General features: G+C 41.8%; 1 protein-coding gene across 1 annotated transcript; it reads right to left on the bottom strand.

Moving 5' to 3' along the window:
- Positions 1 to 1,206: 1,206 nt before the first annotated feature.
- Positions 1,207 to 3,540, bottom strand: LOC106583710 (syncoilin). Its single transcript, XM_082957174.1, has 2 exons — positions 2,535 to 3,540; positions 1,207 to 2,229 (listed from the first exon to the last, which is right to left on the bottom strand). The coding sequence occupies exons 1-2, from the start codon at positions 3,087 to 3,089 to the stop codon at positions 1,804 to 1,806; spliced, it is 981 nt and encodes a 326-aa protein (XP_082813300.1). The 5' UTR covers positions 3,090 to 3,540; the 3' UTR covers positions 1,207 to 1,803.
- Between the last annotated feature and the right edge of the window lie 10,286 nt (positions 3,541 to 13,826).

Raw genomic sequence — 13,826 nt, 5'->3', positions numbered from 1 at the left:
AAGAGAAATGCTCACTAACGGATGTAAACAAATTTGGGCACAACATTTTAGAGAAATAAGCTTTTTGTGCATATGGAACATTTCAGTTTTTTTTATTTCAACTTATGAAACATGGGATCAACACTTTACATGTTGCGTATATATTTTTGTTCAGTGTTTAATGGCAATTGTAAGTAGTCCAGACATCAAATATTAATTTCATGTATTCAATGAAAACTCAGATTCCTTAGGGTCAAAATGGATGGTCTCTACTTCTCATGGCCAGATACAGTGCATTCGGAAAGTATTCAGACCCCTTGATTTTTTTCCACATTTTGTTACTTTACAGCCTTAATCTAAAATGTATTGAATTGTCCCCCCACTCACCAATCTACACACAATACCCCATAATGACAAAGCAAAAATAGGTTTCTAGAAATGTATGAAAAAAAGGTGAAAGACCACAATTTACCTAAGTATTCAGACCCTTTACTCTACATTTGTTGAAGCACCTTTGGCAGCGATTACAGCCTCGAGTCTTCTTGGGTATGACGCTACAAGCTTGGCACACCTGTATTTGGGGAGTTTTTCCCATTCTTCTCTGCAGATCCCCTCAAGCTCTGTCAAGTTGGATGGGGAGTGTCGCTGCATAGCTATTTTCACGGTCTCTCCAGAGATGTTCGATCAGGTTCAAGTCCAGGCTCTGACTGAGCCACTCAAGGACATTCAGAGACTTGTCCCAAAGCCACTCCTGCGTTGTCTCTGCTGTGAGCTTAGGGTCTTTGTCCTGTTGGAAGGTGAACCTTCATCCCAGTCTGAGGTCCTGAGCGCTCTGGAGCAGTTTTTTTTAATCAAGGATCTCTCTGTACTTTGCTCCGTTCATCTTTCCCTCGATCCTGACTAGTCTCCCAGTTCCTGCCTCTGAAAAACATCACCACAGCATGATGCTGCCACCACCTTGCTTCACCGTAGGGATGGTGCCAGGTTTCCTCTAGACGTGATGCTTTGCATTCAGGCCAAAGAGTTCAATCTTGGTTTCATCAGACCAGAGAATCTTGTTTCTCATGGTCTGAGAGTCCTTTAGGTGCCTTTTGGCAAACTCCAAGCGGGCTGTCATGTGCCTTTTACTGAGGAGTGTCTTCTATCTGGCCACTCTACGATAAAGGCCTGATTGGTGGAGTGCTGCAGTGATGGTTGTCCTTCTGGAAGGTTCTCCCATCTTCACAGAGGAACTCTGGAGCTCTGTCAGAGTGACCATTGGGTTATTGGTCACCTCCCTGACCAAGGCTCTTCTCCCCCGATTGCTCAGATTGGCCGGGCGGCCAGCTCTAGGAAGAGTTGCTGGTTCCAAACTTCTTCCATCTAAGAATGAGGGAGGCCACTGTGTTCTTGGGGACCTTCAATGCTGCAGAAATGTTTTGGTACCCTTCCCCAGATCTGTGCCTTGACACAATCCTGTCTTGGAGCTCTACGGATAACTCCTTCGACCTCATGGCTTGGTTTTTGCTCTGATATGTACTGTCAACTGTGGGACCTTATCAATTTTAGAATCAGGCTGTAATGTAACAAAATGTGGAAAAAGGGATAGGGTCTGAATACTTTCCGAATGCACTGTAAGTAGCATACCACACCCTACCTGTCATAGTGCAGCTCACTCAAAAGTCCCTTCTTCAATTCTTCCAATTGTCTGTTTGCCTTTTTCTGAATGCAAAGCTCCAGCTTCAGCTTCCTCATGGTCTCCTCAAGTGAGTCCACAGTCTCCTGATGAGAAGAAATTAGAACAATTACACCACACCTTTACGGACTACAAAATAGCACATGTTCCTAATCCCCCTGTACCTTATACTGTGCCACTCTCTCCACCCTCTCCCTCTCCATCAGAGCAATCCTCTCCTCTAGACAAGCTCTCTGCAGCTCCAGCCTCTGGGTCTGCTCCTTCAGGGGCCCCAGTCTGACCTTAAGGTCCTGGCCCACATCCCTGCTCCTCCTCAGGGTCTCCTCCCCAGCCTGCCTCCTCCGGAGGAGGGCTAGCAGGCGTGGCTCGTACCAGCCTTCTAGATTCCTCATGCTGCCACTGAGGCGCTGCTGCAGTTCCAGGGATGCTCGTCGGCAGTGAGTGACATCGCTCATAGCCCGGGGGCGGGATGGTTGTCTGGCCCGGTCCTTTAGGGTGTTCAGCTGGTTGTTCTGGGCTTCCTGAAGCTGGGCTACCTCCTCGGTAAGATTCTGGACATGGGCCTGGAGCTCCTCCTAGGGGCAGAAAAAGCAATGACAGCGAAGTTGGCCCTCATACTAACACAAGAATGTGTGATTAACTCTGGATGACTGACAGCCATGAACACAGCAATAACAATTCTGTGGTAGCACCCATCAACAATATACCATGTCAACACAAACATCACAACAAAGGGATAACAAAGAACACACACTAAAAAAAGAGCACAAATGACAACACCCCTCATACTGTTACCCCTCACTCAGTATGTTAATGGCACATTAACTGCCTTCTCACAAAAGCTTATATGCAATGCTGTGGGGTTTCCACTCTACCTTACCTGTGTGACTGCAGCCTGGGCCACCTCATACTGCTGTGCAGCCAGCGCTAGCTGGCTCTGGATACAGTCCCTGGCTGTGACAAACAGCTTACTCTTCACCTGTCCCACCTCTATTTGCAGATGAATAAACTCCAATTGGACACTGGTGAGAACTCTACGTGCCTCTAGCAACTGTCCCCTCAAGGCCACAGTAGCTTGCAGCATGGGCTGCTCTAGCTGCAACAGCTCCAGTACCAATTCATCCCTTTGACTTTCTAGATGGCCCACCTTCTTGATGCACTCCTCAAAGAGCAGCCCCACACTGTCCATGTTCCCCTGCACCTGGACAAAGGTATATTCCACACACCTCTCCACGGGGCATACTTCCTCAGTGATGTGTGCTTGAACCGCAAATCCGGCACCGTACATGCTTCTCTCATGGTGGGTTAGTGCTGCCATTAGGCTGCTCTCCACAGAATGTGCCTCCTCCATATAGTCCTCTTCAGAGTGCAAGTTCTCTCTAGACTCACCTTCCCTCCCTCTCTGTAGATCCTCAACAGCCATTGGTGTCTCCATCACCTGTCTGAAAAGTTGAAGTAGTAGAAGAAAGGGTGGGAAAGTTTGATGAGTCCAGGGGGAACAACTGCTCCCAATGATTTCCCCCTCTCAAGGACCTCAACCACGGCCTGTTCACCTGTTGCATCAAAGCTGGGACCGAGAAACTGAGAAACAGCTCCTATCTCCAGGCCATCGGACTGTTGAACAATCACCACTCGTCCGCCTCGGCACAGTACCCGGCCCTGAACCTTAGTCATTGTTCTAGCCGGCTACCACCCAGTAGTCTACCCTGCACCTTAGAGACTGCTGACCTACAGTGCATTCGGAAAGTATTCAGGATGAGGATTTAAAAAAAATATCAATTTTAGATTAAGTCTGTAACATAACAAAATGTAAAAAATTCAAGGGGTCTGAATACTTTCCGAATGCAGTGTATTGGGTCATTGAACACTCGTCACATTAATAATGATTACATACTGTTTCACCCACTTTATATGTATATACTGTATTCTAGTCATGGCACATCCTATATACAGTTGAAGTCGGAGGTTTACATACACTTAGGTTGGAGTCATTAAAACTCATTTTTCAACCACTCCACAAATTTCTTGTTAACAAAACTATAGTTTTGGCAAGTCGGTTAGGACATCTACTTTGTGCATGACACAAGTAATTTTTCCAACAAATACTTGTTTTTAAAAATACAGTTGTAAAAAATTCTAAAACCTGTTTTCACTTTGTCATTATGGGGTATTGTGTGTAGCAACAACCTCGCTTGCGTATCATCTGAGATCCCCAAAGATTGAAAAGCTGCTGCGGTCATCCCCCTCTTCAAAGGGGGAGACACTCTAGACCCAAACTGTTACAGACCTATATCTATCCTACCCTGCCTTTCTAAGGTCTTCGAAAGCCAAGTTAACAAACAGATCAACGACCATTTCGAATCCCACTGTACCTTCTCCGCTATGCAATCTGGTTTCCGAGCTGGTCATGGATGCACCTCAGCCACGCTCAAGGTAATAAACGATATCATAACCACCATCGATAAAAGACAATACTGTGCAGCCGTATTCATCGACCTGGCCAAGGCTTTCGACTCTGTCAATCACCGTATTCTTATCGGCAGACTCAACAGCCTTGGTTTCTCAAATGACTGCCTCGCCTGGTTAACCAACTACTTCTTAGACAGAGTTCAGTGTGTCAAATCAGAGGGCCTGTTGTCCAGACCTCTGGCAGTCTCTATGGGGGTGCCACAGGGTTCAATTCTCGGGCCGACTCTTTTCTCTGTATATATCAATGATGTCGCTCTTGCTGCTGTTGATTCTCTGATCCACTTCTACGCAGACGACACCATTTTGTATACCTCTGGCCCTTCTTTGGAAACTGTGTTAACAAACCTCCAGATGAGCTTCAATGCCATACAACACTCCTTCCGTGGCCTCCAACTGCTCTTAAATGCAAGTAAAACGAAATGCATGCTCTTCAACCGATCGCTGCCCACACCTGCCTGCCCATCTAGCATCACTACTCTGGACTAGAGGTCGACCGATTATGATTTTTCAACGCCTATACCGATTATTGGAGGACCAAAAAAAGCCGATACCGATTAATCAACCAATTTTTATATATATATTTGTAATAATGACAATTACAATAACACTGAATTAACACTTATTTTAACTTAATATAATACATAAATAAAATACATTTAGTCTCAAATAAATAATGAAACATGTTCAATTTGGTTTAAATAATGCAAAAACACAGTGTTGGAGAAGAAAGTAAAAGTGCAATATGTGCCATGTAAAAAAGCTAATGTTTAAGTTCCTTGTTCAGAACATGAGAACATATGAAAGCTGGTGGTTCCTTTTAACATGAGTCTTCAATATTCCCAGTTAAGAAATTTAAGGTTGTAGTTATTATAGGACTATTTCTCTCTATACCATTTGTATTTCATAGACCTTTGACTATTGGATGTTCTTATAGGCACTATAGTATTGCCAGCCTAATCTCGGGAGTTGATAGGCTTGAAGTCATAAACAGCACTGTGCTTCAAGCATTGCGAAAAGCTGCTGGCAAACGGAGGAAAGTGCAGTTTGATTGAATGCTTACAAGCCTGCTGCTGCCTACCACCGCTCAGTCAGACTGCTCTATCAAATATGAAATCATAGACTTAATTATAATAAACACACAGAAATACGAGCCTTAGGTCATTAATATGGTCAAATGCGGAAACTATCATTTCGAAAACAAAACATTTATTCTTTCAGTGAAATACAGAACCGTTCCGTATTTTATCTAATGGGTGGCATCCATAAGTCTAAATATTGCTGTTACAATGCACAACCTTCAATGTTATGTCATAATTATGTAAAATTCTGTCAAATTAATTACGGTCTTTGTTAGGAAGAAATGGTCTTCACACAGTTCGCAACGAGCCAGGCGACCCAAACTGCTGCATATACCCTGACTCTGCTTACACTGAATGCAATAGAAGTGACACAATTTCAAGCACCGCATTGATTATATCCAATGCAGGACAAGCTTGTTAAACTAGTAATATCATCAACCATGTGTAGTTAACTAGTGATTATGTTAAGATTGATTGTTTTTTATAAGATAAGTTTAATGCTAGCTAGCAACTTACCATGGCTCCTTGCTGCCTGCACTCGTGTAACAGGTGGTCAGCCACGCAGGCTCCTCGTGGAGTGCAATATTCCAATTTAAAATCGGCCATAATCGCAATATAAATCGGCCATAATCGGCGTCAAAAATACCGATTACCGATTGTTATGAAAACTTGAAATCGGCCCTTATTAATTGACCTGAATTAATGGACGGTTCTGACTTAGAATATGTAGACAACTACAAATACCTAGGTGTCTGGTTAGACTGTAAACTCTCCTTCCAGACTCACATTAAGCATCTCCAATCCAAAATTAAATCTAGAATTGGCTTCCTTTTTCGCAACAAAGCATCCTTCACTCATGCTACCAAATATACTCTCATAAAACTGACTATCCTACCGATCCTCGACTTCGGCAATGTCATTTACAAAATAGCCTCCAACACTCTAATCAGCAAATTGAATGCAGTCTATCACAGTGCCATCCGTTTTGTCACCAAAGCCCCATATACTACCCACCACTGCGACCTGTATGCACTTGTTGGCTGGCCCTCGCTTCATATTCGTCGCCAAACCCACTGGCTCCAGGTCATCTATGTTTTTGCTAGGTAAAGCTCCGCCTTTTCTCAGCTCACTGGTCACCATAGCAGCACCTACCCGTAGCACGTGCTCCAGCGGGTATATTTCACCCCCAAAGCCAATTCCTCCTTTGGCCACCTTTCCTTCCAGTTCTCTGCTGCCAATGACTGGAACGAACTGCAAAAATCACTGAAGCTGGAGACTCATATCTCCCTCACTAATGTTAAGGATCAGCTGTCAGAGCAGCTTACAGATCATTGCACCTGTCCATAGCCCATCTGTAAATAGCCCACCCAACTACCTCATCCCCATATTGTTATTTATTTATTTATTTTTGCTCCTTTGCACCCCAGTATCTCTACTTACACATTCATATTCTGCACATCTATCACTCCAGTGTTTAATTGTTACATTTTTATTATTTCGCCACTGTGGCCTATTTATTGCCTTACCTCCCTAATCTCACTTCATCTGCACACACTGTACTGTATATAGACTTTTCTATTGTGTTATTGACTGTACGGTTGTTAATTCCCTGTGTAACTCTGTGTTGTTGTTTGTGTCGCACTGCTTTGCTTTATCTTGGCCAGGTTGCAGTTGTAAATGAGAACTTGTTCTCAACTGGCCTACCTGGTTATAATAAAGGTGAAATAAAAAATAAATAAAAAAGATTGATGAGGAAAAATAATTTATTTAATCAATTTTAGAATAAGGGCGTAACGTAACAAAATGTGGAAAATGTAAAGGGGTCTGAATACTTTCTGAATGTACAGTGCCTTCAGAAAGTATTCACACCCCTAGATATTTTCCACATTTTAGATGTTTTTGTCATTGGACTACACACAATACCCTATAATGTCAAAGTGGAATTATGTTTTTAGATATTTTTACAAATGAATTAAAAATGAAAATCTGAAATGTTTTGAGTCGATAAGCATTCAACCCCTTTGTTATGGCAAGCCTAAATAAGGTCAGGAGTAAACATTTGCTTAAGAAGTCACGTCACATAATAAGTTGCATGGACTCACTCTGTGGGCAATAATAGTGTTCGACATTACTTTTATGACTACCTCACACATACAATTATCTGTAAGGTCCCTCAGTCGAGGCTTGAATTTCAAACACAGATCCAACCACAAAGACCAGGGATGTTTTCCGATGTCTCGTAAATAAGGGCACCTATTGGTAGATGGGTAAAAAAACAACAACAAAAAAAAAACATTGAATATCCCTTTGAGCTTGGTGAAGTTATTAATTACACTTTGGATGGTGTAGCAATACACCCAGTCACTACAAATATACAGGCGTCCCTCCTAAATCAGTTGCTGGAGAGGAAGGAAACCGCTCAGGGAATTCACCATGAGGCCAATGGTGACTTTAAAACAGTTGAATGGCTGTGTTAGGAGAAAACTGATGGATCAAAAACATTGTAGTTACTCCAAAATCCAAACCTAAATCACTAAGTGAAAAGAAGGAAATTTGTACAAGCATGGTGGTGGCAGTATCATGTTGTGGGTATGCTCGTCATCAGCAAGAACTAGGGAGTTTTTTCGGATAAAAAAAATGAAAACTTGGTTCAGTCTGCTTTCCAACAGACACTGGGAGACAAGTTCACCTTTTAGCAAGACAATAAACTAAAACACAAGGCAAAATATACACTGTAGTTGCTTACCAAGATTACATTTAATGTTCCTGAGTGGCCTAGTTACAGTGTTGACTTAAATCGACTTGAAAATGTCTGTCTAGCAATGATGAACAACTAACTTGACAGGGCTTGAAGAATTTTTTAAATAATAATGTGCAAAGCTCTTAGAGACTTACCCAGAAACACTCACAGCTGTAATCACTGCCAAAGGTGATTCTAACATGTATTGACTCAGGGGCGTGAATACTTATGTAAATTAGATATTTCAGTATTTCATTTTCAATAAATTAGCAAACATTTATCTAAACATGTTTTCAATTTGACATTAGGGGTTATTGTGTGTAGATGTGTGAGAAAATAAAATGTATCTAATACATTTTGAATTCAGGCTTTAACACAAAATGTGGAGGTGTCAAGGGGTATGAATACTTTCTGAAGGCACTGTATATTTATATGTATATATATATTTATATTCCGGTCTCTGACATTGCTCATTCTGATATTTCTTATTTTAAATTTTTCTGAATTATGTGTGTATTTTTTCAATTGTATTGCTAGGTATACTGTTTTTGCTAGAAACACAAGCATTTCTGTCACGTCCTGACCATAGAAAGCTGTTATTTTCTATGGTAGAGTAGGTCAAGGCGTGATGGGGGTTTTCTAGTTTAGTTTTTCTATGTTGCTATGTTCTAGTTTTGTATTTCTATGTTGGGTTTTGTTTGGGATGATCTCCAATTAGAGGCAGCTGGTCCTCGTTGTCTCTAATTGGAGATCATACTTAAGTAGGTGTTTTTCCCACCTGGGTTTGTGGGAGATTGTCTTTGAGTTAGTGTATGGTTCACCTCTGCGTCACGGTTTGTTGTTTTGTAATTCAGTTTATTTCTATGTATTGCATAGTTTCACAGTGAAAATAAAATGTGGAACCACGCACTTTGGTCCGCTCCTTCCTACGACAACCGTGACAATTTCACTGCACCTGCGATAACATCTGCAAATCTGTGTAGGTCATCAATAAACTTTGATTTGATTGAGGATGTAAAGTTCAAGGCCGACTGGGGTACTGGAGGTAATATTTTCAAAAAACAGGATCCTCCATTATAGTCAATGTGACGATCTATAGTATGACAATCTTCGTGGTCAATATTTGTGGGTATACAATTTTTTTCAGAATGCAATCAAGGTACCAATACTTGCTTCTATTTCACCATAAAGTCTGACAGCTCTTCTCCCGTTCCTCCCCATATGCAAAAATGTTGTCAATGTATCGATACCACTTCAGGATTTTATTCAAAAATAGATTTTTGTTTTCGTTGTTAACAAAACGTTCTTTAAAAAGACCCACATAAAGGTCAGCATAGCTCGTAGATCATACGCTTGAAGGTAGTATTCATCATCAAACCTGAAATAGTTATATGTCAAAACATATTCAGCCAGCTCTAGAATAAAGTTTGTTGGTGGGTATTCGTTAGTATCTCTGTCTCTCAAATAGTGAGCCAGGGCTTCCAGCCCCCGCATGGGGAATGCTGGTATATAGACTCTCGACACCTAATGTGATCAAATTGCAGTATTCTGTTAATCCTGTTATAGGTGAGATCTTGTTTATGAAGTCTATAGAATCTTTCACATATGATGGTAATACTTGCCCATGAGATTTAATAAAGGAGTCTACGAAGGTCAACAATGGCTCTAGCACTGAGCCTATTCCTGCAACCACTGGTCTGCCTGGATAATTGCCTTGTTGTGTTTTAGGTTTGTGTAATTTTAGCAAAATGTACAGGCATGGATTTATGGCACATTTGCAGCAAAGGTATTCATATTCAGGTTTTGAGATAAGGTTATTTAATAGGGTTTGCTCCAGATTAGAGCATATATCCCTTTGGAACACCTGTGTGGGATCAACACTCAACAATCAAGATGTATGCCCTTGAACTGATTATTTTAAAATTGCACACAGAAGTTAAGGATCATTTTCTGCCTGCAGTACCCCAGTCGGTCTTTAAGTTGAGATACTCAATGAGATGGGGCAGCACTAAGCTAACCTGCAATGTCACTTCCTAGAGTAGCTCAAACATATTATGCTATCCGTGATCCTTGGGATGTCCCTACCCTAAACTCTACCCTCACCTTAACCCTTACCTAACCTTAACCCTTACTGTAATCATTTTAAATGTCAACTTCAATGGGGTAGGGACATCCCAATGATTCTGAATAGTAAGGAATCAAATTGCCCATGAAACAAGATGGCAACACGCTAAAACGACACTTCCTGATCTTCAAATGAGTCATAGGAAACATTGGGCGGACGTCATCGATGGCTTTGTCCATTCTTTTTACAGTCAATGGATACAGTCTATGGATAAGCCAGATAATTTTGTGATCCACACAGCCCAGTGAAATCGCAGGACATATTAATGGGAATAGGAACACTATCAAGGCTGACCTTCATTTATAAGATTGCACAAAAATAGACTGAGAGCAAGATGACCCAGCCAATGTTAGAGATTTTCTTTGTTTGTGTTTTGATTCGGAGCCTCTATCTAGATATATCTAATCCTCCCTTATCACTGTATATTCCTGATTGTGCCATCTGTCTATTCTTACCGCTATCTGTTCTTGATATGATGACAGTGACATTCTCAGACATTGTAATATTCATGAATTGTACAGGCAGCTGCATGTCACAATTTTACCCATATGTATTTTCAAAGAAAACATAATCCCCTTACAATCACGTTTAATCCATTTAGTACAAGGGTTTTCAAACCGCTTTTCATGGACCCACAGCCATTCCACGTATTTGAACTATTCCACAGCACACCTGATCCAACTTCTCAACTAATCATCAAGCCCTTCAATATGTGAATCAAGTGAACTAGTTCAGGGCTACAACAAAATGGTGAAACATCTGGGGTCCCTAATGAGAGGTTAGAAAACCACTGATTTAGTAAGTACATTTGAGATAAAGATTATTCTGAACAAGGGTCGTAAAAGTGTCACACCTTAAACTTCCAACGTAATTTTTTTTTGTTTTTATGTAAAAGGCATTCAGACATTGCCCAGTCAAGACACAGACACCAAACTCAGACTAAGGATATAATAATAAATATTTCAGTTTTTAGAATTACAGTGTTGCAAAATCACCCATCTGAAACGATTAGCATTTCAACTCACTTTCTAGACAACGATGCAGAGAAGTGTAGATAGCAGCACAGACAAACAGTTTCCTCTTTAGACCACCTTTTCTGTGGAGCTGCCTGTCTCCAGATAAACATATATTCTGTTTGTGTTCATAAATAAGATACGAGGGAGAGGAGAAACCCTATCCTTCCCCCGAGGTAGACTTTCTCATCTCCCACATGGTAAACTGAGGTCACTCACCGTGTCAGTGAGAGAGGCCTAGACGTTATTGATGCCAATGCTGACACATATCTGGGCCAGCCTGTGCAGAGCTAGATTATATTTAGTTTTTTTATGGCCTGTCATTTATGAACAACTAAGATAGAGTCTTGATCTCATGGTGGACTCCATGCAGAGCAGTCTTAAAGAATCAGGCACCAATGGGACAAAAGGATGTACTGCTGTTTGATCATTCCCACACATTAGATGAAGCGTATTGGTTCTGAATTATCTGGTCATTGTACGTATAGACTAATGTGGTGTTAATGATATGAGATAACGTAATTGTCTCTAAAGAATTTGCTAGTATGTCATCCAGGATAAATAATGCAATATTCTGAGAAATGTAATTGTAATCAATCTGATAGCTGTCAAAATAAGAAGTTACACTTTATTCATTTTTTGTCAGAAGTATATCGTGCCAATCTAAAAGTCTTATCTACACCAACAAGTGACAATGTAATCTTTGCATTATCACCCTACCCTTAGCTAACCCTAACCTTAACCATTTTAAATGGGACATCCCTTTGGTCAAGATCTGTTTCTTGCTTTGCTCTTAGGAAAATGGTGAAAGTGAAAGGAGTGATTTCTGGGGCAGTGTTAAGTGTGGAGGTGGAGCAATTAAAGTTTAAGATTCCCGGTGTGTGACGCCTGCTGTTTGGTGCAACGCAGACCTGGTGTTGAAACAGAGGAGTCACTATCAGTCGTTTTGTGTCAGAGTCTTTACCCGACAAAGTCATGTTAGGATAGACCAGTTATCCTGTTAGAGCTTTTTTGTCGAACCCACTGCAGTGTTTCAGGTGCCAAGTTTATGGTCATGTTGCAGCAGTGAGTAGGAGGGATATTCCAAGATGTGGGAAGTGTACAAGAGGGCATGGGACAGAGGAGTGTGTAGTGTCATGGAAAAAGTTGTGTGTGTCAACCATAGGGGTGCCCATGTTGCTGAGGATCGGAAGTGTCCGGCGCCAGAGAGGCAGGTTGAGGTGGCCATGGTCAGAGAAGTACAGAAGGTGTATGCTGAGACAGTGAAGAAAGTAAAGGAGGATGGGTCAAGGGTGAGGGATCCTGAGCGGATACTTGTGAGTAGTAGATCAGTGCCAGAACAGAGGGAGAGGCCAATAGATGTTGTGGTGGCAGCGGCAGAGAAGTACTTGGGTGTACGAGATTTAACTTCAGAAGAGTTACAGGGTGTGAGTGGGGGTGTCCTGTCCTCCCAGGTCATTGGCCTGGGGTAGGATCAGATAGGGTTAAATAGTGTAATCAGGGGGTGGGTTTTTAGTTGGCAGGGTAGTTTTTCCTTTTCCCATTTAGTATCACAATGTATAATGGATATACTGTATACCCCAGTCTAGTTGGTGGCAGTAACCCAACATATATTGGATGCCAACCGTCGTTAAACCTCATAGAAGAAGAAAAAGAAAAAAGGGGGACATCCCATGGATCCCAGAAACCAAGGACAGTGGGGAATAATCGAAGGATAGGCAGCCCTCCGTGCCGCTTTGTGAACAACGATTCCCATTGTTAGGGCGGAGAGACATGTATGTAAGGGGTGCGTAACTGGTGGCAGGGAAGTCAGACGCAGGAGAGCAGAACTCGGTAATAGCCGGAGCATTTTAATTGCAAAACCAACGGCATAAAGAATAACAAACATGGGTACAAAACCCATGGCGCACCAGTAAACATGTGCACAAGCACTTACAACAAACAATTCCACACAAAGACATGGGGGGAACAGAGGGTTAAATACACAACAATTAATGAGGGAAATGAAAACCAGGTGTGTAGGAAAACAAGACAAAACAAATGGAAAATGAAAGTGGATCGACGATGGCTAGAAGACCGGCGACGCCGAACGCTGCCCGAACAAGGAGAGGAACCGACTTCGGTGGAAGTCGTGACAATATATCTTGTCAGTATATCCATAATCTTTGGTTTGGCGACAGTTTTTGCAGTGGGACCTCTGACTTGTTGAATGAGTTGTTGATGTGTGAAAAGTTTGGAAGTCTGACATCCAAAATGGCGGCGAGTAGTGCGGACGGAATGGATTAACGGTTGGAGAAGCAACAGCTTTGCTGGAATGCGAACAATATTGGTGTCAGTTCTAATTATATGGAACTGGAGAATGAGGGTCAAGGACTGGAATGGTCTGTAGTGGAAAGACAGGAAGAAGAGAGATCATGTTACTGAAAGCCAAGGTAGGAAACAAGAGTAATAATATGTCGGGGAGGTGGAAAGCGGTGATGGTGTTTGAGACCACAGGGCCTCATTTATACCCTATCCGACTAACCAATGCCATAGAGAAAGAGATAGGCAAAATCAAATTAGCCCGTTTAATTGGAAATGGTAGATTGTTCATATTTTATGGTAACCAGGCTCATCAAGGGAAGATTCTGCAAATGGAAAAGCTTAATGGGAAGAAGATTAAAAGCCATGTCCCTGGTGCTTATGCTAGATTGAGGGGAGTCATCACTGGGGTCCCGATATCTATGTTCACAGATGATGTTAAAGA

The sequence above is a fragment of the Salmo salar genome, chromosome 01 (genome assembly GCF_965601325.2).
Source record: "Salmo salar chromosome 01, fSalSal1, whole genome shotgun sequence".
Lineage (NCBI taxonomy): Eukaryota > Metazoa > Chordata > Actinopteri > Salmoniformes > Salmonidae > Salmo > Salmo salar.
The sequence above is the reverse complement of the archived record's forward strand: the minus strand, read 5'-3'. Positions and strand labels throughout refer to the sequence as shown.